Genomic DNA, 27,111 nt, shown 5'->3' on the forward strand with positions numbered 1-27,111 from the left:
CAGATTCCCATATAGTCTTCCTTGGACACTGTGAATTCTTCTTTTTTCTGGATACCAAACTCAAAAACCAAAGATGTCATGGAAAACTCATAATTCCGGACAGTAACAAAACCAGTTTATGGATTCATTTTTTGCAACTTCGAAGTCGTAAATGCTGCAAAAACTTTGAACGTTCCATAAAACTTCATCTTCGTCCTGTTTTGAAAAACCATGGTTTGAACTTCCGCCAAAAATCTCTTGCCCCTTCGCGGCCGCGGACTTGTACACCACCTTCTCTTTTAAACTAGTCCCTCCTCACTTTTTGACATTTTTTCGAGCTTTTTTTCTGAAAAAACTGTGATTAAACCAAAAATTCCTATTATTTCATTATTTTGCTAAGCTTAAAAAAAATTTATAGTCGTTGCTCATTCGTTTTCAATTAATTGTTCTGAATGACATTCTCTCTTCTTAAAAGCTTTTTTTTCAGATATGGGATTGACCAAAGACTATTTAAAATACGAGCATGCTGGCTCTTGTGGCTGTGTTGGATCTACGAACGGACAACTTGTTGCTATCGATGGACAAACTGTCGCTGTATCGGCCAATGAGTATCTCAACTTCTATAATATGAGAACCACCGAGAAGGTACAGTTCTTTACAATAAAACGTTTATGTAATTCATATATTTTCAGGTTAATGAAATAATCGAATCAACCAAACCGATTACATGTGTCCGTCAATGTGAAAACAAACCTCTCCTTGCTATCGGATATGCTGATGGATCAGTGAAATTGTTTAACCGAGAGAACGAAGGTATCAAATTTCCAATTTTAATTGTTTTCGAATAACAATATTTCCAGACTCTGAACCAGTAATGTTCTCTGGTCACAAGAAAGCGGTAAACTGCATTGAATTCAGCAGTGATGGTTTATTGTTCGCCACTGGAGGAAAAGATGGTGTAATCGTTCTTTGGGATATTCTTGCTGAAAGAGGAATGTTCCGTTTGCACGGTCATAAAGAATCGGTTACACAAATGAAGTTTGTTCGAGGAGATCGATTCATTATTTCAACGTACGGTCTCTTAGCTCGAAAAATTCTCTATAATCATTTTTGTTCCAGTTCCAAGGACAGTCTAATCAAGTTCTGGAGTATTGCAAGTCAATCGTGTTTCTATACAGTAATGGACAGCAGAAATGAGATCTACTCAATGAGTTTACACCGAGACGAATCGGTTCTTGTCGCTGCAACTTCTGAGTTAGAGTTGTTAGTGTTTGAACTGAATTGGAAGAATGGAGCAATTTTTGAGCAAGAAGTGAAAAGCGAAGAACCAAGTGCCAAAAAAGCAACTGAGGAAGATATGAAAGAGGAAGACGCACTCGCTAACATGGCCAACGTTAGGATTTCTTGTTGTTTGTCGAATTTTAATTTTTCGAATTGCAGAGATACATCACGACCAAATTCCGTGGAAGAGTTATCCGACAGAGCAAAGGAAGAGCTCTTCAACTTGTTTCAACTCATGATGATCGATTCTTGGTGTGTGTTGGAGCCGATAAAGTTGCAGATGTGTACAGAGTATTCTCAGAAGATGAATCTGCAAAACGTCTCACAAAAAAGTTGAAAAGTGCGAAGCGAAAGGCTACGTGAGTAGAAATTATCTTGGAATTTTAATTAAAATGTTTTATTTAGGTCGGATAGTTCAGCAGTGAGTGAAGATGATGTGGCAAAAGATGTGACAATTCTTGTCACACGTATTGGAGAAATGGTACTTCCACATAAAATCAAATGGATTGATGTAGTAAAATCGGTTAAAAATGATGGGCCAACGTCGATCTATAAGTGGTACGCTCTTCTCACTGACAATACAGTCCATTGGGTCAAGATGAGCATTGAAACAACCTCTAATGCTGTTGAATGTGATAGTGTTGGAAATTTGGACAAACTTGGTCACAGAGAAGATGTTCGTGCGTTGTGTGTATCTTCATCATCGAGTCTTCTAGCATCTGGAGGTGGCAACGAAGTTATTGTATGGAGTACTCATTCACTTCGATCTTCTCTTACATTAACTGACAATGATGTCAAAGAAATTGTAGCTGTAAACTTTGTTCCTGGTGACAACTACATTTTGACAGGTGGAAAGGTTTGTTAGTTAAAGAGTTCAAGCTCGTTCTGAACTTCTTTTTTCAGAATGGTGAAATCGGCGTTTTCGAACTAAGCAGTGCGGAGCTTGTCGAAACCAGAAAAGCACATACTGGAGCGATTTGGACTATTCAAAACACACCAGACAATGAAGGATTCATGACCGCTTCAGCTGACAAAACTGTACGATTCTGGGGTTTCCTTTTGGTCACCGAAGGATCACGCAAAAGAATATCAATCAGAGAACAAAAAGTTCTGGAATTACCCGATGAAGCCCTTGCCGCTTCTTTTTCACCCGATGGAAAGTTCCTCGTAGTTGCTCTTCTCAATAATACCTGCTCCGTTTACTTCGTTGACACTCTAAAATTCTTCGTTTCACTTTATGGACATTCTCTTCCAGTCACTTGCGTCGATATTGCTCCTACCAGCAAACTATGTGTTACTGGTTCTGTTGATAAATCTGTGAAAGTATGGGGATTAGACTTCGGAGATTGTCACAAATCATTCCACGCACACGACGATGCGGTAACTTCTGTTCTATTCTGCCCTGGAGAGGAACAACTTTTCTGGAGTGCAGGAAAAGATGGAAAGATCAAACAATGGGATGCAGTGAAATTCATTCTGGTCCAGTCTCTTGACAGACACAGCTCTGACATTCGATGCTTAGCCCAGTTCACCAATGGCTCTGTTATGGTGAGTAACGGAGTCAACATTTTTTGATATATTTTGTATTCTTTCAGTTTTCTGCGTCTCACGACAAATCTATTCGTTGTTGGGAGAAAACTGATGAAATGGTAATTGTGGAGGAACGAGAAGAAATGGAAAGAGAAGAAGAATACGAAAAGAAACTAATTGATGAAGACGATGTCGTTGCCGGAGAAAATGCCGATAATGAAGCTGGTGTTGCAAGTAGCAAGACGAGTTCCAGTGTGGTTTCTGCAGAAAATATCATTCAAGCTATCGACATTGCTAGAAATGAAAAAGTGCAGAGAGAAGAAGATCCTAACCATGAACCGCACCCACTCATTGGTGCTTACAATAGTAGATCTCTGGATCATTTCATCGTCGACGTCATTGCAAAGTGTAGAGCCAGTGATCTCGACCGAACTCTCCTTCTTGTTCCTCTTTCATACTTGACTGATATTCTGCTAGCTATTGCTTCGTGTACTCAACAACAATACAAAGCCGAGCTTTGCACTCATGTTGCAGTTTATTTGACTAGGTTTGTGCGTTTTGTTAGATTGAACTCATTGCGATATTTTTTCAGAGTTCATCTCAGTCATATTATTGCTTCTTCCGATTATGTTCCAATCTTTGAGCAAATGAAAACGAAAATGTCAGAGGGAGTGGAAAAATTGAGAGAAGTCACTGGAACTAATTTGGCAGCTCTTCGACTTTTTGCCACTGAAATGGAAGATCGTGAGCAAATCAAAATGTTCGCTCAAATTGAATTGGGTGCAGAAAACCCCAAAAAGAAGAGAAAGGGAAGAAAAGCAGTGTTGAAGACACTTGGTAAGAAATTTGCTGTCGAATCAGATAAAACGACACAGGAAGAGTCCTAACATTAATAATTCGTACGAATACACAATTTCACGAAACTTCCCTTATGTCGTTATTCAAACAAACGACTATATTTCATTGGACAACCATGAAAGTCGAGAGTGTGTCGCCTAATTTGAAAAAGCTTGTCTGTCATCTCCCCTTTCTCCTAAAACAAACAAACGTTGGTTCTTTTTTCAGCATAATTCTCCACTTCTACGTAGGCGCCGACTTCAACTCTCCGCTGCTCCGACGCCTTCAAATCTATATATCTTTCTTTTTCTTTCCTTCGTTAGACTTCTACCCTTTTTCTCTTCACCCACTCATTTTTCCTTGTTATTGTTACAATCTGGCTTTGTTTCTGTTATTTTGGTTTTTTTTCTCTTTCCACCTCTATTCGTTGTTATCCCCTTTTTTGTTGTCTTCTCTTTTTTATCCGCATTCAATTTGTTCGTTCAATAAAAAACCATCAAAAAGAGTTCACCCTTTCTCGCATGGCTTTAAAGCCGAGCAAAGCGAAAAAGAAGAAGCTGTGCTCTTTTTCTTTTTTTCGCTCTCTTCTTTTTCTCACATGCTGCGTTTCCTCACTCCCATTTCCACGACGTCGTCTGGCTTCGAAGCGGGAGCTGGTCTTCAACCAATTGTCGCCTTTTTCAAACATTTTGATTCAGTTTGACACTTTGATTGCAGATTCACAGTTCACTGACTCCAAATAACTCGAAAAAAACATTTTTCAGATGATACTTTTTGTATGGTCATTAGTTTCTACGGCTATCGAGGTTTGTTTATATTAATAATTTATCAGGTTCATAACTGAAATCATATGTTTTCTCTTTGTTTCAGGCAGCTCGAAAACGCCACATTGCCAATTTTCTTCGTGCCTTACTTGCTCAACAACGGGTTACTCGCAACTATGAAATGCTCATTTGGAAGACAATTGTTAGGTTTGTGATTGAATTTCAACTCAAAAGTTCTCAGTTGAAATCTTCCAGATCTTCTCAATATTTATCTGCTCAAAGGCCTAGCTCATCCCGATTATACCGACCGACTAGTGAACCAAAGTTAGATTCAACACTGGTGTTACAAACTGATTTGATTCAAGTTTTTAGTGAGAAATTTGAAGTGAGTTTTTATTAATCTTTCAAACAAAATTGAAAAAAGAATACATCTCCAGACATTACGAGCCAGTGAATGGCGGTTCTGTCCATCTTTATGGCCTTGTGAAGAGGATTCAATCTACTTTGTAGTTCATAATGAATTCATGGAAAAACGAAAAAAAGAACCGGGTGGAGAGGATGAATTGGAGCCGAACTACTTTAAAGTCAGTGATCAAAAAATTGATGAACGAGTTCATTACACTTTATTTAAATTACAGTTGAACGAGAAATGTGATCGTCTCGCTAGTCATAAAACGATGACACGATGTTTATATGCTTGTTCATTTGAAATGTTCGTAGAAGTCGTGGATTCATTTTCTGAGAAGTTGCTGATTGATGAACACTTTAAAGTCACTAGAATATGCAGTAAGTATCTTTTTTCTGTAAACTATAGAACGGGGTTTGAATTAAATCGCAGATAAAGAACTTATAAGAATGTAAACCCAGATAACAATTCAGGGGCAGAATTGTCTGGTGTCTTCAAAACTAGAACGAGTTTTCCAAATTCAAGCGAAATAAAAACTGTCAAAAATCTTCCAATTCTAGGTATGTTTGCTCCTCCACAAGAGCTGGATCGACCATCCACTTCATCTCTTCGTCCTGATTTACGTACCTCAACACTTTCATTGGCTTCGAATTCACATCTTCCTCGTCCACTTCCAATTCTTCAACATCTTTTTTGGGGTGACCGAGCAGGAAAATTCACAACAACTTATCAATATGGAAGTGAAGGAAATCTTGATATGTCGCCAAGTCGTCGAAATCCGTAAGTCATAGATCAGTTTCCTTTTAAAGATTACAAGAAAAGTTTAGTTAAAAAAAAGAAATCTTCAGTCAAATGAAACAGGATTAAATATCAGTTGATATGTCGTATCAAAGATAATCCAGATACTCTTTTATGAAGAAAAAAAAACCTCAGGTTCTTCTTCTCTTCGTTTCCATCCCCTCCACTCCTTTCAAGAAAATTGCAGCAGACATATAAACCTTTCTTTTCCGCAACTTCCCTCAATTTTCGTTTTTGCAGTAGACGTCCAGCATCCTCTGCAACAATCTCAAATTCAACAAGACGACGTCGCTATCGTTCGTGTAACTCTCCAGAAAACGCAGATTCTGATGGTAGTCGATTGACTTTAGAAAGTGGAAACGAAGACTATCAAAGTCTTCCAAGATATATCAGACAACTCAATCAGAGAGATTTCGGAAGTCCACGAAATAGTATTGCAAACGGGTGAGTCATTTCTGTTCTCTGGAATTAACTTTTTTTTGAATTTGAACTTTTACAGATACATTCCGGATAGTGTCAACTTCAATAGTCTACCAAGATATATTCGTCAATTAGAAAAGTCGATTTGTGATTCTACAGAAGACGTGACGTCATTTCGATCCGATAGAGCACTTCAGTCCTCATCATCCTGTAGTCATCCACCAACAACTTCTGGATCTTGTACAAGTAGTTTGGCTGAAGAAGCAGCAAGATCTTCAACTCCAAACGAAGGAAATCGATCATCAGTTGATAGAACAAGTTCAAACGGTTCATCCACAGCTCGAAAAACTCCAGAGTGTCATCCAACAACTACTGGATTGAAGTAAGAGGGAATCTATGAATTGTTGATGTTTATGAACTTGTTTCAGAAGTCATTTCACTATGGATGAACTCCGAATGATTGATGAAACTGATACGGAGACGATTGATACAGCAAGAGATGTAGTTGAAGAACAAGCTGAGAAAGTGTCTTACGGTATGGTATTGATCATGAATTAATAGTGTATTTATCGTGTTGATAATTCCAGCCACTCTTGCTCATCAGAATACGAAAGAGAACGGAACGAAACAAAGAAACGGCCACAAACATAAATTCACAAATGGAAGTGTGACAATCAAATTGGATACTGTAGAAATGCTTGATGATAAAATAACAAATTCAGATAGAACTCGTACGTTTTTCTGTCCATTATAGAAGAAAAACCATGTTTTCAGCCACACCGTACCCTCCAAATGATTCTGAAAGACCAGTCAGTGAAACGTCTTCTTGTCATTCTGAATCTTCCCCTCGTGAATCTGCTTCTAAAACTCAGCCAAACCATTCAATTCCTACCATCGACTTCTCCCGTCTTCCACCTCATGCACAACAAGTTTCTCGTTCAAAACGAAGTGTACGTTTGTTTCTTTGCGTCTCTTCACTGTTTTATCTCTCCATTTTCTTATTTTCAGACTTCCGTTGTTGCAAGCAATCTTCGGCAATCAACACAACGTCGTTTTTCAGCATTCTCAATTGAAAGTTAGTTTTTTTTCTCATTGACCTAATTTTCCCTGAACTGACGGCCACGACCCCGTAGTTCCTCTTGTGCATTGTTCCGATGAACTTAAACAAATTGCTTCGCAATGTTAAGCGCATTGCTCAAGTTACAGGCGATCGAGGGAGATCTGTCAGTCCTTCATTTGAACATTATCAAAATCGATCACTTCGTGGATTCACTTCGGCTGCAAATCGTGAGTTTTTCCGTTTCTTGCATAGCGTAGTTGCATTCTTGATAAACATCACAAATGACCGCCATGAAAGCAACATTTCTGCCGTAAATGACCGCCTCACATACTCGATATTTACAAGGTCATGCGCCCGTTTAGCGTATAATTTCTATACCCTATCTCAAGATGTCCTTTATTTTTAAAGTTTCAGAACTGCAGTTTTTAATCAATTCATTTTCAGCTCACCGTGCTTCCACACGAAACTCCACCACTCGCCACGTTCAGCTCTATCAGTTTCTGACATCAAGAAGTTCTTCATTCAAAGCAATGTGTAAACCAAATTCGGTTCTCGTTTATACCGGAGGAGATTCAATTTTGTATTCGGATATTCGTAGTCGTCTCACCACTCTTTTGCCACCAGATGAGATCACCGTTTTTAATGTTTCAATCGAAGCTTTGAAGAAACAACCATGGGCAGAAAAGTCGACGGTATTTTGAAGTTGTTAAAATTGTATAATTATGAAAACATTCTTACAGGTATGTGTGATTCTTGCTTCAACGAAAGACCTTGATGACGATGCATGGGAGAAGATACAAGCATATTTCAACCAAAACGGAAAGATAATCTTCGTGTGTCAGAACAAGCTGCTCGCAAGCATCACAGGATGTGATTCAAGCAAAGCAAACGCTTCTATTCTGAGATTTGCATTCGGAAATCAAAGCAATAAACTGAAAGAAACTAACAAAGAATTTGTGAAATTCCTGGAAAAGAATATGAAGAAACTTCCAAAGTCGTCTGCTATCAATGAGACATTCCGTTCAAAAGATGTCAGTGTTGGAGCCAATTTCACAGTTGTACTTAAAAAAGAACCCGGTATTTTTTTCCAAATAGAACTTCTATATATGTTTTTTGGTTTCAGATGCTCCGCTTTTCTTGTACATGCAAAACAATGGTAGTCTTCATGCTTCTGCACTGTTCTCTGATGCCACAACGCAACAATTGATAGCGCCAAGTGAGTGTTCTTTCATGAAACCGGTAATTACAACTATGATTTTCAGATAGTAACCTTCTTCGAGATTCTCTACACAGTGTCGGAGTGAACGTCTGCGATACAACACTACCTGCATTAACGAAAGGAATTCTATTAGCTGAATATGATTCAATCATTGAAGAAGTCGCAGGATTACGTTTAGGAGAAGAAATAGGATTGCAACCTCGTATTCTACTCCGAAAAACGGATGCTGTGAAAGAATTGGGACTTCCCGAAGCTTCTGAAAAACTTCTACCAATTGAACTGGTTAATAGAGATTCAGAAGCAGGAACGAGTACAGAATTTGACTTGAATTTATATTTCAATCAATTACATGCGAAAATTGGTCAAGTAATACTGATAGTAGATGTGGCAACAACAACAATGGATATTATTGAAAGGTTATCAGTCAAGCAAACATTATTTTTATATAGATAATTAATTTTCAGTGTGAACGCTGGAATTCCGTCACTTGAAAACGTCGTTGTTGTTGCAAATCGTCAGATTCAAGGAAGAGGTCGAGGTGGCAATGAATTCCTGTGTCCACGTGGAATGGCAATGTTCAATTTCTGCTTCACCGTTAAAAAATCAAGCCGTCTTGCGAAACATCTTCCAGTTGTGCAGCACATATTCTGTGTGGCAATAGTAGAAGCAGCACGAAATCTATCCGGTTATCCAGATTTTCCACTCCGAATAAAATGGCCAAATGATTTGTACTGTGATCGTTCGCACAAAGTCGGTGGAATGCTTCTTTCTTGTAAAACAAGAGATGATGCATTCCAATTGAGTATCGGTTGTGGAATGAATGTATCAAATGAAAAACCAACTCTTTGTTTGAACGATATGTTGCCAAAAGAAGCTGAAACGAGAATCACTAAAGAACAACTCATTGCGGAGACAATAAATAGATTCAGTTGTAAGTTTTGGTTGTCCAAACTAGTTTCGGAATTTTCAAATTACAGATTACATGATGGATTACGAGAATAATGGCCCTGAAAGCTTCAGAAGGAAATATCACGAGTATTGGCTGCATTCGTATGTTTTTCAGAAATATTGTGAAATGCAACTTCTTTTTTTCCAGACAGCAAGAAGTTCTTTTGTCAGACTTCAATGAACGAGTTACAATCCGAGGCATCGATGAAGACGGATACTTGCAAGTACGCAGCAAAACAAACCCGGATAAAATCTTTTCAATTGGTGATGATGGAAACACTTTCGATATGATGAAAGGACTGATTCGTCATAAATATTAGGATTGTAGACAGAAATAGTATTTATTTATTAAATTAAATTATAACAATAATATATTGCATCCATTCAACTACAGTTCTTCATTTTTTGGAGAGCATAGCTCTACAAGCTCATTCAGTACAGTATCGATCTCAGCCAATTCTGTAGATCTGCCAAAACTAATTCGCACGGTTTTTGATGCCACTGCAAAAGATATTCCACATGCCTTCAAGATAGGACTGCATTCGTTTTTGTGACAGGCAGCGCCCGTTGATGCGTTGAAAGTACGACATCTGAAATGACGATAAAAGACTCAAATTTCAGTTTAGTCTGATACATACTTTTCGAGAAGGTCACAACCGTGTGAAGGGTAATCAAGGAATGCAACACTGGAAGTATTTGGAAGACGTGGAGATCCGAGAAAGTGAATCACATGGGAATTACGAAGACGTTTCTATGAAAATACTTTAAAATTTAATTTCTATAAATCGCACTTACCACCAAAAGTTCCTCGAAATAATCTCGATTCTGACGGAGAACTGTCTCAATATTTGAAGATGCTTCATTATATATTCTAGCAGCTTCTCCTAATCCTACGATCATCGGAGTATTTTCAGTTCTAAAATACTTTTTATTAGATTCTGTTGAAATTCTTGTTTCACTCACCCACTTCTCCACCCAGATTCTTGATTTCCTCCTAACAACATTGGAGGAATTCTTTCTGACTTTGGATTAAAAATCAATGCACCATTTCGTGGTCCATAGAACTTGTGCCCAACTACAGTTACCGCATCAACACTTAGGCCATTCACATCAATTGGAATCTTCCCTGCAGCTTGAGCCACGTCAGAATGTAGGAATGGAGCATTCTCTTTGAGTCTATCTCGAATCAATCGACAGATTTCTGCAACCGGTTGAAGAACTCCTGTCTCGTTATTTGCCAGCATGACTGTAACAAGACACGTGGCTGTAGTCAGAGCATCGAAAATAGATTGAGGAGTTACATATCCAGTTGAGGGAATGACAGAAACATATGTTACCGCTGAAATTATGCATAGAACACTTCTTTAAAAATATTGATCAAACTCACTAATTTCTCCATCTTCCTCTCTTCTTTTCAGCGGTTCCAGAATTGATGGATGTTCGATATTCGTCGTGACAATATGGGGGATCAAAGTCTTATTCTTTTTTCTAAATGCCCGAATGGCTCCTTCAATAACCCAGTTATTGGACTCGGTTCCTCCAGAAGTGAACACGACACCTTCTTTTTCAACACCGAACATGTTCCCGAGGTGACTTCTTGCTTCAAGAATCGCATCGGCTGCTTTCAATGCATTTGCATTATTACTTGATGGGTTTGCCCATAGATCCAATGCATCAGTTATTGCTGTTTTTACTCTATCATCTAATGGAGTTGTCGCATTGTTATCGAGATAAATTTTCGGAGAAGAAGTAGAAGACGTCATTGACGAAGAATGAAAAACTGAAACGGAGACTGTTTTAGAAAGAAATACATAAAACGTATCGAATTCAGGGAAAATAGGGTGCAATTATTTATGAATAGAGTCAGTCGAAACATTGATTGACCTAATCGAAGGCCATTGTGTCTTCATTCAAGTGTTTGTTCAGAAGAAGTGTGAAAAAGGACAAGGATCAGAGAGAAAGAAGGGTTATGCTCTGATGAGGCGGAAGAAATGATTCAAGAGGAATAGAGAAACAGAGACACAACAAGCACTGAGAAAAGGAACAAAATATGTGAGTCACAGAGAGGGAATGTTGCAAAAAGAAGGTGACACGCTGGATTCAAGGGAAAAAGGTCACGTTGGAATGGATAAAGCTTGGAAATGGAATCAGATCAAATAAAAATATGGAAGAGTAACAAAAAGTTTATTTGTCGCAGCTAGAAGAGTTTTCAAAAACAGTTTGAAATAAAATGAGAAAAAGTGTTGAAGTTCCTCATAAATCCATTTAAGAGTCCGAGCTAATCTATCAGATGAAGTAGTCCACGTGTGGAAAAGTTCTGCAAAGAATTTGAAAAATTAAACAACAAAATCATAATAACGAAGGGTCTAATAACTTTTTGAGTTTTTGAGAATTCTAATGAAGTCAGCCCTTCAGTTGATATGTGTCTTCCATTAGTTATGATGTAACACCCTGACATTATTTCTTCATATTTCTAAATTGCTCTGAAATTCCTTCTGTTTCTGTTATTCTACCAGCCTCTCTCCAGTAACTTTCATTAAAATGTAACCGAATCCCTCTTTTTCTCTCCAGAACCTTTTTTCCTCAACTCCCTACTTATAGTACTTCCTCATTTATATTCAGCTCTTTCCCTCCTCCTCAATTGCAGGTACACAAATGCCATAAAAGCAAATCGCCGTGCCAAGGAATATGTTTACCCATTTTCGACACTTCTCATTCCTCTCTTCTCCTTCTTTTTTCAACAATCTATCGTTTGCACCGTCCGAATTGATAACACTACCGCATTTTGGAGCTCTACACTCTTGTTTGTTTCTCTCTTTTTTTCTCGACGAGATTTATATGGATATATCAAGTCAGTGGTTTTTGATTCGACTATTATGATCTATGTTTCTCTTTTCTACTTTCTGTTCCCCGTCTTACCGTAATCTCTTTTCGAAGAGATGGAAAAGGGAGGGTCATTCTCAAACGATAAGCCGTTGAATTTTAACGCCTTTCGAAAGGTGAAACTGATAAAAACTATAGAATGTGGTTTCGATTTTAAGCTGTGAGTTTTTCAAAAATATTATATTACTCATTTTGTTTTTTCGGAAATTTAGTCTGTAGACACAAACCCCACTTCTATCATTTCATTATTTTGCTGAATTTTCTTCCACTAACAATAAGTTGTTGCTTAATGTCATTTCTTTCGAAATGAGTAGGAAATGTCGAAATGATTTATGTTTATACTTCCACGACTACAGTAGAATCCCAATAGTTTTTCCGGTTGTGAGTTGGAGTTGGATATCTTTACTAACTAAAACCATTCTGATCGGGATCTCCCTGGAAAAAATAAAGTTAAGTTTTTTCTCTAGAACTTTTTAACATGGAAACTATTTTCCAGTCTCTATTCAAGATCCCTGTCTTCCTCAATTAAAAAAGCGAAAAAGACTCCTTTAAGACTTTGATAACAAGAAATTCGTAAAAATCAAAAACTAAAAATTAGCTCCGTCTGTTTCTACAATATAACAGTAGGTCACGCTCTGCCTTCCGACCACCCCCATGACTGACTCTCCGTGCTCTTGCAACCTGTCTTCTCAACCTGTCTCGAGTACTTCTAATCAGTTTTCTTCTCTCTTATTTTAACTGATAACCCTTTTCTTTTCGCTTCCTTCCCCAAATTCCTTTCCTATCAGTGAAGACTATTCAACAGAATGTCGTCGTCAAACTCTTCTTCTTCACAACCAAAACGTCTTGGAAGAAGAGTTTTCCCGAATCAACAATCAGATCAAATTAGACGATCACAGCAGTTTTTGCATTATGTACCACCACCAGAACCTCCGGTCGATTATACTATTCGAGTCCCTCAAGGTAAGATAGTTTAAAGTTTAAAAAGAATAATATCACTCTTTTTTGAATGTTTTTTAAACCATGAACATTCAATAGTTCCATTGCTTTCATTTACAATCAAAACTTCAGAAACGAATTTCAGAAAAAGACTACAAAGTCATTGGTGACGTGTTTCAACGTCCCTCATCAGTAGACTATTCGAAAGAAGAAGCACATTTGACGTAAGCATATTATTTTCAAAAATAGAAATGAGTGACGAAACATTTTTTCATATTTTCAGATCATCATCTAAAGGAACTCCTCGATTAGGAGGACGTCGCAATACTGTTGAGGAAGTACTTGATGAGTTGGATACTGTACTTTTTGAAGCATCAATTCCATTTGATGAATTGAAAAAGAAAGTGGAAAGATTCAATTTGACTTTCAAGCCATATGCACCTGAAATTACAGTTGATGATCTTCCAGAAATACCATATACTACAGGTTAGATCTGTTTTTAATTCTAGATCCATCTCGATTTTTCAATCATTTAAGACATCAAAAGAATTCCAAAACTCGATGCAAAACCAACAAAAGAGACTATTCAAGAAGAGAGAAATCGACTGGAAATTGAGAGAACTTATAAAAAAGTGAGAAGAAATTGAAACTTGTTCTTCTAAAGTTCACATTTTCAGACGCTAGAAAAGATTGAAGCAGCGAAACAACACTTTTCCTCCCAATACTTCAAAGATCAATTCGAAAGAGAAGGAATTCCTCATTGGAAACGAAATCTTCTTGCCGAGAAGAAATCGAAAGAGACTATTCGTAGAATTGAACATGATGCATGGCTGGAATTTGAGAGAGTCAAACAGAGATTGTCTGCAAAACCAAAAGTGAAAAGATCGTCAAGTGTTCAATTAAGAGGACCAAGAACTAAGTCTGAATCTTAATGAAATGATTGTTTTCTTTCATCTTCAATACTTTTCCAATATCTCAATCTATTTTCCGATGATAAAGTTCAAATGTTCTTATTTTTTGAAAACGACGATGTTTTGAGAAAATGCTAAAAAGTTTTGCTTTTTGAAACAACATGCATTTCTGACCTGAGAACCACAACCAAATGAAATTATTAAAATCAAAAACAATTTTCCCAGTTTTAATCGTTCATTAAATAGAATAGAAATAGAAGATAGTGTGAGAAAGAATCCTAAGAATCCCCGACTACGAGACCATTCAGAAGAATTTTCACAGTTAAATTGATTTATCTCGAGACACTGTTGATAGAGAGGCTCAACTTTCTATCGACCGGCGAGTGCTCTCGACGTCGTTCTCCGAGTTTTCTCCACTCTTTCAATCGCTTCATACATTTCTCTGATAAATCAACCCAGTCGGCTCCGGCCAATTTCATCAGATGATGAACTGCTTTTGCTGGTTCGAGTGCGTAGTAGCTGAAAATTGAAAGATGAACGAGGATAGAAAGAAATGAATATCGTACTCGACGTTGTACTGAGCCGCCACGAAAAATCCCGATTGACGGTTCTTACTGTAGATGACCACTTTTTGGGAAAGTTTGCGAGCGTTCTCAATGAACATGTTGACGTTGTCAAACTTGGATGAGAGATTCTGAATCCCTGTTTATAAGAACGCATACATTTTTTGAAACACAAACCTTGAAAGACTGAGATGGATCGACATCAGTCTCATGGAATAAAGTGAGTGGAACCATGACGAGAAGACCCTCTTTTTTTGTAGCTGACACTCCCAATGGATAGTCGTCTCCAAGACTCTGAAACGGGAAAAATGGAACGGGAATCTTTTTACGAAATCACTTACAACGACATGAGATATGCCAGCAACTTCCAGTTCGTCTCCATCCAATAGAGTACGGTTGTCTGTTATGTACATGTACTCTGCGATTTTAATGAACTTGTCGAGAACTGACTGCTTCTTGACTGGCTGTTTCTCTGGTTCCGGCTCCGGAATGATCTCTCCTTTCTCGTTAATTTCACTCAGAGTGATTGAATTCAATACGTTTTCCATTGATTGCTCGAGAGATCTGACTTGAATCAGCTGAAATTAAAAGACTATTCCTCATGATGTTTCATTTATTTCACTCACATTCGAAACGTTTCCAAATCCTGGAATTGATACGATTGAGTTTGTAGAGCTCGTTGTTGAGCTGAAATTATGTTTTTGTTTGCCTCTTCTGTGATAAGTGAAATCTGCATAATAATTAGCAGTGTTCCCCGGAGACGATTTACTTCTTTTAATTGCATTTTTGGTTTCTCGTAAACAACTAGGGGAAAACTACAGTAGGAAAAGACAACCCATGATTATGCATACGAGATTTCTAATTGGAAAAACTCAAATTATACAGTGGAAAAACTGAAAAACAAGGCATTTTTGGAAAAAAGAGAAAGGATGAGTGTATTGGGCGAAAAGAACGAGGCATGTTTCGTTCTTTTCTCCATGTAAATTCGCCGTTGCTAAACATTTTCCATGGGAACTTGTCCCATAAAAGCAAGACAGACAGCAAATTTTTGAAGTGGAGACGACTGGAAAAAATAAGAAAGAAAGAGAAAAAGTGAATGTTTGAGAACCAATACTATCGGGACTGAACAGAAAAGTGGCATCGAGAACAACACAAAACCATTTGAACTTTTTGTAGTGAGGTACTTTTTTTCGTCACTTTTTTCTGATTGATAAGAACAATCCACGTTTCGGCTTCGGTAACTTCATAGATTTTAGCATTAGGCCGGGTGAGTGTACAAATTTTAGCTTTTGCTGTTTCAGCCAAGACCAGACTTATCAAAAATTGGATCGAGCCGAGCCGGGCATAACTTTTCTCGGCCCGGCCCGGATTCAAAAATAGGCTCTCATTTTTACAAAAAAATTTCAAAAAGAATTCCTATTTTGGTTTAAAACGGGCCAAGCGAGCCGAGCCGGGCTGAAAATAATTCCGATTTCAGTCTCGTGACAAGTCTAGTCAAGACTAGTAACAACTTGAATAGAGATTTCTGAAACATCTGTTTATCCACTAACCTTTGTGAAGCATACATGAGCGGGATTGAACTGTCTCCATCAATTGGAATCGGACCATAACTGTTTGTTGTTGCAGAACGAGCGAAATGAGAACGACGACGAAGAGTAGTACTGTTGATGACAGCAACAGCAGAATTCAGCATCTTCCCAAATCGAAATCTTGCCCGACGTGATACGCTGTCCATTATATTTTGGGATTATTTAGAGTTCAGTGAGAAGAAGAAACGATGAAAAGAGAGTGAGAAGATGAAGAGATACTCACGAAGCCAGTGAGTGGGTAATTTGAAAACGGATTCGAAAAAAGAGAAGAGTATGACACAAATAGAGAAGGAGGAGCCAAGTTGCCTCGGGCGACCAAAAGGTATCAAGAGATGAAAGAAGGAGTGAGAGAGATACTCGATAGTTTAGGGTATTTTCATTCAAGAAGAAAATTGAGAAAATAAAGAAAAGAAATAAGAGAAGTAGTATTTGAATACATCAACAACTAGGAATGAGTAGTAATGAGAAGTACTCAAGGCGATCAGATTCAAGAGAACAACAAGAGAAATATAGGAATTCCACAAGTTGGTTCAAAGACATTGAACTCCATTCGGAAATCTTCAAAATATCTGTTAACGAACATAAAATTTCCGGTTTCAAGAGTCTACACAACAAAGAAGGTCAGTCTAATAGTGCGAGAATCTAGAAGAAGAACAATAAGAGAAGCTATACGGACTACAACCGGAAATTCTAGAACTCGCTCAATTAAAAGAGCACATTTGGCAGAGTGCGCTCCTTAAATATGTTGGAATAAGTGGGATTCGATGCAAAAAGTGTTTTTGAGAGACTTCGGAAGGAGTTTTCTGCATTTTGCCATCGGTTCTTTGACATAACTGAAAGGAAATCTTCGTAGTCGAATATATGTATTATCATTTTCTCAGATAAATCTCATTGCTAGATTGAGAAACGAAAAAGGCTCCCAATGAAACTTTTGAGAATAGAAAATTTCTTCAAAATGAAAAACTTAAATCTCTTCGAGTACTTAAATCTCTTCGAGATTTAACTTGATAAATATATGTTGTACAAGAAATTTCACAATTCTCAAAATCTAAACTTTTGAATTTTTGAGATTTGAGTATTGCCACTTAGAAGCGAGCATTATATTTGAGAGCAGACCAAATCACATGTTTTAAGAAGCGAATAACATTTGTGAAGAATGAGTGGGATGGGCGGTTGTTAGAAATCTGGTAACCATGTTTTTCGTATATAGCAACGATGCTCAATGTTTCATTAATATTTGCCCATGAATGCTGTTGCAGAAGAAAACAAGCGAGATAAAATATGAAACAGAGATCTAGGAAACCGGAAAAAGATTCCGAGTACTTGAAGCTCAACTGAATGATAACTTTTTTCTTTTCCGCTTCATTTCCGTTTTATATACTTCGAAAGTACACTCACTAATACTTTTGAGTCATCTTCAAATCATATTTGAAAACCTTTTGGGAACCTTAATGAATCTAAATCATGTGAAGTGATGATTGAAAATATAAAAAAATTTATTTACGAACTTAACAAGCACATGGAAAAGTCATCCAAAAGAGGAGAAAGATGAGAAAATCAACGGAAAAGGAATCAATGAATCACTGCTCTCTTCTGATGTCTGGACGATATTCTGGGTTGGAGACTTCTGTCAATTTCTGAGCGTACATGTCGAGACGGTTAGTCATTCTGAATCCCCATGCATCTTTGCATTGACGACACAGATTCAAGTCGAGTTCAGCAATGAGAACTCCTTCACGGACACGAGAAAGCGACTGAAATAATGTGTTGTGTGTTTTGTACGGACAGAAATAAAGAATTCTTACAGGTGTGCGACTACCATCTGGAGCTGCAATGTAGCTGGATCCATAGAAATGTCCAAAGTCTTTATGAGCTGGTTGCCCGTTTCCACTGGTGAATTCATTCGGGAAAGTTTCTGTTCCTACACGGTTGATTCCAACAGTGAAGACGTGGTTGGCAATAGCTGCATTACGTGCTTCGATTCCCCAGAGTGGTTCACTGAAATATATTTTCAGAATTATTTTGAGATGGCTATCAGTAGAACAAACCTGAGAGTACCGACAGTTGCCGATGGGTTGAAAATGATCTCTGCTCCGTTGAGAGCGTACATCATCCAGTTCTGTGGGTGATGACGTCCGTAACAGATATTGATTCCAATACGTCCGTATTTAGTTTCAAAAACTGGATGACCAAGAGTAGACTCCATGTAATAAGTGGATTCATTGAAATCTCCAACTCTTGGAATATGATTCTTTCTAGATCTTCCGATAACCCGTCCAGTATGAGAGATCACAACAGCAGTATTCCAAATGACGTCATCTTTCTCTTCATCTCTTTCCAAAATTGGAGAAATGATCACAATATCATGCTTAACTGCCAATTTGGACAGGAATTGAGTAGTTGGTCCAGTATAAACAGACTCAGCGAATTCAGTCCATGGAAGACGTTCACGGGTACAGAATGCGAATGGCATCGTCCATGCCTCCTGAAGTCCGATGACGTTGGCTCCAGCAGCAGCGGCGGCTTCAATCATGGCTCCAACACGTTGATGGATAGCATCACGTTGTTCGACGACACTATCAGTAGTTGGGCGATGGATACGATTCTGGATAGCGGCGACGCGAACCTGGAATAAGATTGGAAAATGTTTGTTTGTTCGATTTTGATCTTTGTAATCATTTTCAAAACATATCATTTTCTCTATTATAATACTATGAGAATGTTCGCAGTAAACCGGTTTAATTCTATTCGCCACACCCAAGTGGTGTTTGTTTCAAAGAAACGTTTGCAAATCTTGCAAAACATAATTTCTACTAACCAATCTTGGAGCTCTAGTCTGCTCTTTTTGAGCATCAACAACGTATCCAGTCAGTTGGAAATCCCCGTCTTGAGCAAGTTTCTCTGCTGCTGGAGAGATATCCAAGGTCCTAGAAAAACAAAAACTGAAATGATGAAAAAGAAATGAAATATTACTTGTATGGTCTTCCATAGAGAATTCTCTTCACTTCATCCAAAGAGACTCCTTCCAACTTTTCAACCAAAACAGTTTCTACGCCATCAATTTGAGCAGCTGCCATTTTGACCTGAATGAGAAAAATGAATAGGAAAGAGAGCAGAGACAGAGAACAATTGGAAAAAATATTGATAAGACAAGATAGGAATGAAATTCGGTTCGATTTAATTCTTTTCCCAAGAAAATAAAAAGAAATGACCACTTGATTGAATACAATTTGACCTTATATACAGAAGACGAACGATGGCAATTCGAAGAGAAAGTGATAAATGAAATATCATCAAACGGAACACTTTTAATTAAAAGAAGAAGAAGAAGAATCTCTTTGAACATCAATTTGATTTCTTTTTCTAACTGATAAGATAATTAAAAGTTGAAAAGAACCTTCGAGAACCTCAAGAAAAGAGCAAAAAAGCAAAGAGAAATGCTCGAAAGATGTGAAGAGGGAATAACCTGATAGTTTAAAGTCCTATCTTCTGATTCTTTTCCTCCGAACGACAGCTGTCTTTCTTCTCAGATACCACGTGCACCCATCAGGTCATTTCATCAAATGTATCAATTGAGAGATGGGTTTGAGAAAAAAGAAAAAACATGAGAGATAGAGAAATCGAAAGTTTATCGAAACATTTGAAACAGATTAAAGTAGTAAAAGAGATAGGTTATCATGAACAAATCAAATTTTTCGATAGTAGTTTGTTACATTTTAATTTTTCGCCGCTTCTTCAGCCATTGTGAACCATTGAAGGAGTGATTTCAGTGATTGATCTTTTGGTAATTCAATCTTGGCGGAACGAGTTTCAGATTTACTTGTATCAGGATTATTAGATATTGATAGAGGAGTCGGGATCAAAACAGTTCCATCGAGTACTTTTTTCTCTTTTTTCGGTTTCACGACCACTTCCACAACCGGTTCCATAACCCATTCTTGTGATGTTTCATTCTTCGTGTCTCTTTTTTGATATCTTCTGTAAAATCTCTCCGCAAAAATCTTCGGAGCAACATCTTCCACTTTCAAACCATGGAAACCCTGAAATAATTTATATAAAAATTAATTCTTCTTTTCAGTTCACAAACATTATCCATACACGGCAATTCAGAGACTTCTCGAAACATTTTCCCGGCCGCATAGCTCATCGAAAGAAGAATTGTTTCTAGTTCCGCACACAGATATTCTCTTTTCTCATCCGTTACTTGTCGTTTTAAATTCTTCACAAGATTATAATCAGGTTCATGAGGTAATGCAAAAAGACGTTGACGCAAAGAATCGGTTCGTTGGTTCATATTATCATCTGGAAAGTTGAAATTCTGAAATTCTAAGTTTGAAAGTAATATTTGTTTACAAGTGAACAATTCGGGTGCATGACGATAGAATTTATCCGAATTGTACTCTACAAAATCAAGGGTTAGTGGTCGAAATCTGACGTCAACTGTTCGATTTCTGATGACGTGGTGGAAATCACTGAAATGATTTGAAGTTTTCTCTGCCCCAAACATTCAAACTACCTGTAACACTGTTGATTGAGAATATCTTTAAATTTGTCTCCACTGAGAATAGTTCCTCCATTTCTGGCTGCATACGAGACCACATACAAATCGTCATAGTTGATGAATGCCCTAAAAACAATTTTGATTTATTCACTTCCTCATTTCCCTTAATTCATCATGACTCACTTTCGGAGTCCTCGTCCACTTCTAGCCGGTGTGAACGTCACAATTCCCAGTTGTTCTAGTTTCTGAATCACCAAGTGTTCAGAGAACAAAAGTTTCCAATGAATCTACCGTAAGAAGCTCCGCATTTTTCGAGTTGTAATTATTGATGTTGTTGTAAACAACGGGTAGAAATACTGTGACCTATAGAAATAACATTTCAGAGATGAAAAATAGAAGCTCAGAAGAGATTTTACGTCAAATTTTCGATTTAGAAGCCATCTTACAACGGAGACGAGACCCGCACAATCCACGTGTCTGAAAAAGAAACTTAAGGGGAATGGCAGAAAATTTGTTCAATTGTTCCACGTGCAAAATCTAGAGTTTAGATCTGAATGATAATTCATGAACTCTGGTCCAATTTCCAATCAAAGTGTACTCACGTTCTTGCATATCCCGAAGCACTTCTTCCAATGTTGCATCCATCGATGACAAGAGGTCGGGAGATTGCCTCTTGAGTTGGTGGTTTGAAACAAATATTCTCTTTATCGGTTTCTAAAATTCTTTTATTTAGTCTCTTTTTTCTATTCAAACCGAATAAATAAATAAAACGGATTACTGTAGTTAGTCATGAGCAGTGAATACAAGGAATCCAAACACAGAAAATATCAAAAGAAGAGTCGAATCGATTGATGAGAAGAGAAAATAATGAATAGGGAGTGAATAGAAACATAAATAAATGAAGAATAAGAAGGAAAAGAAAGGTTACACGTCTAAACTAAATGATTTATCGTCAATATCAACACGATGAGTTCTAGATGACGTGGAAGCATTTGTATCAAGTGAAAATGTACGTGGATTCGTTTTCATTGAATTCAATTTTTGATCTATTGATGAAGCCAGTGAAGATGACGAAGAAGATGACATTGGCAAAGCTGTTGATGAGGCTATTGATGGTTTTCGACTGAAATTTTAAAAGAATATTTCTACCTGACTCATTTTTTATTTTTTGAAAAAGGAAGTAAAACAATTGTCTTTTTTTCTGAATTTATTAAAATACATACTTATGTTATCTCAGATCGTGATCAGTGCTTAAAACGCTCCGGAATATTTTTGGTATTACTGCTCCAGGGAATTCGTTCTAAAAAAGTTTTGGATCCCCCAATTTGAAGTGCTCCTTGGAGGCTACATTGAAAAATAGTTGTGCCTTCTAAAATAGAAGTGCCCCTCTAATATAGGTGTCAACAGACGGACTCTTTTGGGCAATAGAGGTGCATACACCATAAATAGAGTTTTTACGGTAACTTCATTACTAGTTAGCGAACAATAGATGGATTAAGAATAGATTTCTCACAATTTTTTTTTCTAGAATTTCAAATTTTTGAAGCCTGAAGCCAATCTTTCAATCCCCTCGGTGAGAGATCAATTCTAAAACATTTCTACTCCAATCTCATAAAAATGCCAGCTTTTAACATACATATTATTATGTCGCACTCTCTTTTTCTTAATCTGTTTTCCCTCTTCTCACCTATCTGGTTCCTCTAAATCCGGTGACGCTACTCCAAAATCGTAAATCAGAGAAATAGCAGGAGTATGTGGCCTCATGATAAGACCTGGATTCCCAGAATCGTCAGCACTTACTACAATCTCCGGAATGTCAGAAGTGACAGTTGATATACTGAAAAGACAAAGTTCAATTTCACTTTAATCTCAATGGTTTCTCTTCAACCTATAATGCCCTCGTGGTCTCGTTCCAGTTCCCTTCGGAGGTGGTTTCCATTCACTGTCTTTTCGTTTTACTTGCCCATTTGACGGTGCAGTTTTATCTCGATTAAGCCACGCGCTCACCTGAAATACTATAATCTGTTAAAAATCTTCTTTTTAAGCTGTCACACCTTTGTTTTTGCTTTCATCAAACGACGTCGTTGTCGATCCCGAATGTCTAATTCTTCACGAAATCTCATCGCATCAAGAAGGGCGTCCATCTGAAAATGGAAATGTGTGGGTTTGAGTAAAGAACAGAAACAAAGTTAATCAGCACTTCTTAAAATTACATTTCTAGGTACAAATACAAAGAGAAAAAACGGATTGGATTTGATAATAAAAAGAAAAACATACATAAAAATCTAATTTCCTGAGTTTTCAGACATACTTACCTCAACTGTCGAATGAGTTCTTTTGATTGATCTGACCATAAGAAGAATAATAACGAATGAAAACATGATTAATATGGAAATTGTATATAACATTCGACCAAATTCACTCTCATATTCTTTCATTCGAACTGCTACTTCATCGAGTATTCTTCAAAAAAAAATGATGTGGCATAACAATTTGAAAAAGAAAAAATAGGTAACTAACTGTGGTTCACAAGCATTTCTTAAGGTCACACATGCTTCTCGAATTCCTTCTTGACAAGTGGGACTGATATCGTTGAACATTTGGACCGACAGGATTGAAGAGGAGATTTCAGAATAATCTTCTAATGGAAACAACTCAAAAAGTTATGTGAGCTGTTGAGTTTCAGACAGAATCTGAAAATCAGAATAGATGACCTTTGAGTGAAAAGTAGAGTCTCTCACACACTAATCGATTCGAGAGCTCAGATGAAAAGACACGAGACGTGGTGCTCCAATGAGCCGCGGCGCCGCTGCTCTTGAAGACTGCTTTCCTCTTGATTTTCATGCATTTCCATAGCAGCACATATTCTGTGTGCGCAGATTCCGGAAGAGACGCAGACACATTCTCACTCGTTTTTTATTATCAACAACGGATGAAGAAGACGTTGAATGTAGTGGTGATTAGACAAAATAGCACTGGGGGTGGCTGAGTTGAAGATTAGTTTTGAAGAGTCAACACTTGACACGGTTGATGCAAAGGATGGATATGGGAGGCGGAAGAAAAATAAAGGAAAGAAATTTAGGAAGCAAGGAGACCTACCGGATCTTAAACTCTTGTCGTTCTTTTGGTTCTCAATGAATGAAAGTCTGCGCCCGTTTTATCAATGAGTTCACAGTTACGCTCAATCTTTCGAAGTATTACTCTGGACTCTCTTCACCTATTGAAACACTTTGGAAAATGAGAATAATGCGTATTGCTGCCTTCCCGAAAAATTTTAATGAAGAGTTAAAAAGTAAATGACGTAATAGTTTGCATTCTCCAACTTATTTCCATATTCTCACAAACTAATTCACCGAATCCAAGGATAATAGTCTTTCTCATTATTCAATTTAGTTTTCTAGTTGTTTTGATTATTTTATCTCTTTTACCATGAAAAACACGAGTTTTCCTCCTTATCAAGTAAAAAGATTCGACTCGGGTTTTTGCCAAGTGTCTTAATACACAACATTTGAAAATCCGAAAAAAGTTTTATTGTATTCTAGCCAAGAATTTTTATTGCAAACTCGAATAAATCTATGGGTTGTACTCGATTGGCAAGTTCTTGCGACGAACCATACCGTCTCCCTGGAACCATTCACGGCGGAATTGCTTGGCAGCTCCGTCTGGAGTGTTAGTCCATTCGACGGTGATACGGTCGTTGTTGGTATCCTTAAATAGAGAAAATAAGCGGACGTTCACACTAAAAGAGACGGGACCACTTCCACCAGAAGGATCCCAAACCAACCTCCTGTCCGAAGGCAAAGGCGTCGCAGGAAACAGCCAAAAGAACGGCTTCCTTTGGGTCGAGAACTCCACATGGTGGATCAACTCCGAGTCTCTTCATGTTGGTCGTCTTGATTCCATATCCGATGCGGCGAGCAGACGAGTTGATCACCTTGATGTGGTAGGTGTGCTTGTCATCATACGGAGCGTTGAAGACGATTTTGGCGTTTGGTTGGGTCTGGATGTCTCCTGGTGGGACGGATTGAGCCATGGCAAACTTGTTGAAGGAGTTGAAAACTCAGTGGAGTTTATGGCGATTCCACCGGCTATTTATGCATTCTCTTATCAGCACCCTAGATCTTTGCTCCAGATTTCATAACGAGATAAAGGGGAAAGTTCACGTGTTGTAGCGTTTTGCTCGGAAATCTAAGTTCACGCGTTTAAACATTCATAAATTGAATAAAAGAAAACACTGGAAATTCGGAAACACCTTCTTGCCTACGATGCTGAACTGGATTCAGTCTCCTACTTCTCATTCGACCGTGGAATGACGGACACTCAAGAATCCCCAAAATCAGTTGGATCAAAGAATCAATTTCTCTCTCAATCTGCAGGTGGTCATTCTTCTTTCGTGGTGGTCCTTCCAATCTATACAAAATCCGATTCATTGTCTTTCTTTTTCTTTTCCAAAGACTTTGGGAGTCCGTCATCATCATCGGTGTTTCGAAACTTTGTCGAATGAGAGGGAGGAGAAGGAGCACAATCGGGTGCTCACTCTCTCCCCCGCATTGTAATCTTGTCTGATTCTCTGATTTCTAATACTATTCTTATTCCCGAACACCCCCTCATCTGCTCTCTCTATCTCTATCTCAAAGGGATCCGTTATGCTAGAGAATGGCCTCTCTTTTCTAACACAACACATCACTGGACAGACTGCTGTATAGCTGCTGCTGTTCGAAATGTCTGCTGATGGATTCTGGTTATTCGAAGGATTAGAAGAAGAACCGTACGGTCTTCTACCTCTTGTCAACTTATCCGGAAAAGTGGGTTGTTTGAATTCAAAGTTACTATAATTTTCAGTATCAGCCTCCCCAAAACTTTTTGACTCAATTGAATTTTGTCTTTCAGGGAGGACCAACAAGCACCAAATACGTAGATCGTATTGGATCATACCAATGGTATCTGAATGATGAGACGGCTACAATCTTGGTTCCAGGAGCCCCAGTTGAATCATTCTACTGGCCAGGTGGCAAGTTGATGCAAGATCATGGAGTGATTATTTATGACGTCAATCATATGAAAGTTAGTTCACGAGTTGTTGACTGAAACACGAGAAAAGGATATTTTGAAGAGGAAACGTGCGGAGTACTGCCTGACACGGTGTCAGGAGAAAGACCTAACTTTGTCTAATTTTGAAAACAATCCTTGATCTCAATATAATTTCAAATTAGTCCAAACCGATCTAGACTGGCTAACAAAATGTCATTTTGCAGGTCCGAGAGGGATCTTTGGATGCCATTATTATTGCTGCTCGATTGTTGAGCGAGAAAAAAAAGAAGCCAATCGATTTCTCTCAATTCCATTTTATCACTGATGCTATCAATCTTCAAAAGATCTTTGCTTTCTGTAATGAAGCCGGAGAAGGATTATTCCGTATCGACTGTGAACGTGTTGGAAAAACAGTTCTGCTTACCAGAATGGAGGCATCCGATTTGATGGAAATCGGTCACGTCACTTTCGATCAAAATCTGAAATCTCGAATGACTCGTCCACGTGGAGCTCATTCAACGGGTCCATTCTTCCAGTTGGTTGCATATCAATACGGGCAATTCAGAATTCTTGTGAGATATGAAGTGGATTGTGCTGATTACGCAGCTGTCAAGTGTAATCCGTTAGTTTATTTCTCAAAAAGTTCGAAAAACAAAAAGACTATTTTCAGAGTCCCAGTCGACAAGTCCGAAGTGCTTCCAGAGAAGACGAAAAGTGATATCAATCCAGAAATTGAAGTTGTAAACTATGGAGAGATTCCACATGATGTTCCACTTCAAGTTCTCACTACTTATCCCCAAGGAGCCGGATTCCCATTCTTCACTTGGGCTCAACTATTCTTCACCAATGCTAACCACGTAAGTCCTGAAACATTGATTGAAATTAGTTATTCTGCTTATATTCAAATTAAAAATTGAAATAACAATTCAATTTTTAAATAGGTTCTAGTCAGGAGACTAATAATTTAGAGAATATCACTAGGTCTCCATAGTCTGTGAGCATCCAATAAGAGCGAAATTTCACATTTAACATTTATATTTATTTTCCGATTATTGAAATTGAAATAAATAAATTTCAGGAACTCCTCGGATGGTTCAAAGGAAACGGAGATTTCGGAAAGCCAGCTATCTATACTCTCCAAGATGTCTCTAAAATGATGAAACCACTGCCACTTGTCTCATTGAGCAAAGTTCACGATTGTCTCGACAAAGTTTACAAATTCCTGACAAAGAATGATGATAATTTCCGATGTGGTCTCGTGTGGAAAGGTAAAGCTCATCTCGAAATCTTTGCGAAACACGAAGAAGCGACCGGTGGAATCAGCAAAGGAGTGCGTGATTTCTTGGCAACTCAATGCAAAGACGATGAACCAGAAGAGCAGAAATAAAATGAATTGATTTGAATTGAAATGACCCCGTTTCCCAATTGAATTTCTTTTTGTATAATGTGTTC

The 27,111-nt window shown here is 37.9% G+C and overlaps 10 protein-coding genes across 10 annotated transcripts; 5 read left to right on the forward strand and 5 right to left on the reverse strand.

Annotated features, from left to right (window-relative positions):
- Nucleotides 1-468: 468 nt before the first annotated feature.
- GCK72_006213 (uncharacterized protein) lies at nt 469-3,677 on the forward strand (the record flags this gene model as incomplete). The annotated part of the gene is made up of 9 exons (XM_053725530.1): nt 469-624; nt 672-792; nt 840-1,050; nt 1,099-1,372; nt 1,420-1,619; nt 1,666-2,116; nt 2,164-2,808; nt 2,856-3,337; nt 3,383-3,677. 9 exons carry the CDS (start codon nt 469-471, stop codon nt 3,675-3,677), a joined length of 2,835 nt encoding a protein of 944 aa, XP_053589724.1.
- Nucleotides 3,678-4,391: 714 nt separating this feature from the next.
- Nucleotides 4,392-9,562, forward strand: GCK72_006214 (uncharacterized protein; the record flags this gene model as incomplete). The annotated part of the gene is made up of 19 exons (XM_053725531.1): nt 4,392-4,433; nt 4,498-4,598; nt 4,647-4,776; nt 4,829-4,975; nt 5,030-5,177; nt 5,358-5,577; nt 5,836-6,039; nt 6,095-6,397; nt 6,444-6,550; nt 6,603-6,746; nt 6,790-6,965; nt 7,203-7,302; nt 7,520-7,767; nt 7,816-8,152; nt 8,199-8,291; nt 8,338-8,710; nt 8,759-9,225; nt 9,272-9,344; nt 9,391-9,562. 19 exons carry the CDS (start codon nt 4,392-4,394, stop codon nt 9,560-9,562), a joined length of 3,585 nt encoding a protein of 1,194 aa, XP_053589725.1.
- A 68-nt stretch (nt 9,563-9,630) lies between these two features.
- Nucleotides 9,631-11,005, reverse strand: GCK72_006215 (uncharacterized protein; the record flags this gene model as incomplete). Its single annotated transcript, XM_003113832.2, has 5 exons — nt 9,631-9,832; nt 9,881-9,993; nt 10,038-10,158; nt 10,206-10,581; nt 10,630-11,005. The coding sequence occupies 5 exons, from the start codon at nt 11,003-11,005 to the stop codon at nt 9,631-9,633; spliced, it is 1,188 nt and encodes a 395-aa protein (XP_003113880.2).
- A 1,926-nt stretch (nt 11,006-12,931) lies between these two features.
- GCK72_006216 (uncharacterized protein) lies at nt 12,932-13,996 on the forward strand (the record flags this gene model as incomplete). Its single annotated transcript, XM_003113459.2, has 5 exons — nt 12,932-13,088; nt 13,210-13,288; nt 13,348-13,550; nt 13,602-13,696; nt 13,742-13,996. 5 exons carry the CDS (start codon nt 12,932-12,934, stop codon nt 13,994-13,996), a joined length of 789 nt encoding a protein of 262 aa, XP_003113507.1.
- A 311-nt stretch (nt 13,997-14,307) lies between these two features.
- Nucleotides 14,308-16,273, reverse strand: GCK72_006217 (uncharacterized protein; the record flags this gene model as incomplete). The annotated part of the gene is made up of 6 exons (XM_003113761.2): nt 14,308-14,494; nt 14,542-14,669; nt 14,716-14,832; nt 14,880-15,116; nt 15,165-15,225; nt 16,089-16,273. 6 exons carry the CDS (start codon nt 16,271-16,273, stop codon nt 14,308-14,310), a joined length of 915 nt encoding a protein of 304 aa, XP_003113809.2.
- A 1,434-nt stretch (nt 16,274-17,707) lies between these two features.
- GCK72_006218 (uncharacterized protein) lies at nt 17,708-19,204 on the reverse strand (the record flags this gene model as incomplete). The annotated part of the gene is made up of 5 exons (XM_003113468.2): nt 17,708-17,881; nt 17,933-18,125; nt 18,176-18,753; nt 18,946-19,054; nt 19,101-19,204. The coding sequence occupies 5 exons, from the start codon at nt 19,202-19,204 to the stop codon at nt 17,708-17,710; spliced, it is 1,158 nt and encodes a 385-aa protein (XP_003113516.2).
- Nucleotides 19,205-19,843: 639 nt separating this feature from the next.
- GCK72_006219 (uncharacterized protein) lies at nt 19,844-23,228 on the reverse strand (the record flags this gene model as incomplete). Its single annotated transcript, XM_003113729.2, has 14 exons — nt 19,844-20,167; nt 20,215-20,429; nt 20,481-20,599; nt 20,644-20,754; nt 20,812-20,873; nt 20,920-20,991; nt 21,045-21,105; nt 21,231-21,342; nt 21,642-21,751; nt 22,316-22,465; nt 22,517-22,635; nt 22,683-22,772; nt 22,944-23,091; nt 23,149-23,228. The coding sequence occupies 14 exons, from the start codon at nt 23,226-23,228 to the stop codon at nt 19,844-19,846; spliced, it is 1,773 nt and encodes a 590-aa protein (XP_003113777.2).
- A 973-nt stretch (nt 23,229-24,201) lies between these two features.
- Nucleotides 24,202-24,661, reverse strand: GCK72_006220 (uncharacterized protein; the record flags this gene model as incomplete). The annotated part of the gene is made up of 2 exons (XM_003113491.2): nt 24,202-24,336; nt 24,413-24,661. The coding sequence occupies 2 exons, from the start codon at nt 24,659-24,661 to the stop codon at nt 24,202-24,204; spliced, it is 384 nt and encodes a 127-aa protein (XP_003113539.1).
- On the forward strand, nt 24,204-24,769 carry GCK72_006221 (uncharacterized protein; the record flags this gene model as incomplete). The annotated part of the gene is made up of 2 exons (XM_053725532.1): nt 24,204-24,297; nt 24,432-24,769. The coding sequence occupies 2 exons, from the start codon at nt 24,204-24,206 to the stop codon at nt 24,767-24,769; spliced, it is 432 nt and encodes a 143-aa protein (XP_053589726.1).
- A 580-nt stretch (nt 24,770-25,349) lies between these two features.
- GCK72_006222 (uncharacterized protein) lies at nt 25,350-27,046 on the forward strand (the record flags this gene model as incomplete). Its single annotated transcript, XM_003113386.2, has 5 exons — nt 25,350-25,433; nt 25,519-25,692; nt 25,884-26,281; nt 26,330-26,516; nt 26,738-27,046. 5 exons carry the CDS (start codon nt 25,350-25,352, stop codon nt 27,044-27,046), a joined length of 1,152 nt encoding a protein of 383 aa, XP_003113434.1.
- Nucleotides 27,047-27,111: the final 65 nt, after the last annotated feature.

This window comes from Caenorhabditis remanei, chromosome II (genome assembly GCF_010183535.1).
Source record: "Caenorhabditis remanei strain PX506 chromosome II, whole genome shotgun sequence".
Taxonomy (NCBI): Eukaryota; Metazoa; Nematoda; class Chromadorea; order Rhabditida; family Rhabditidae; genus Caenorhabditis; species Caenorhabditis remanei.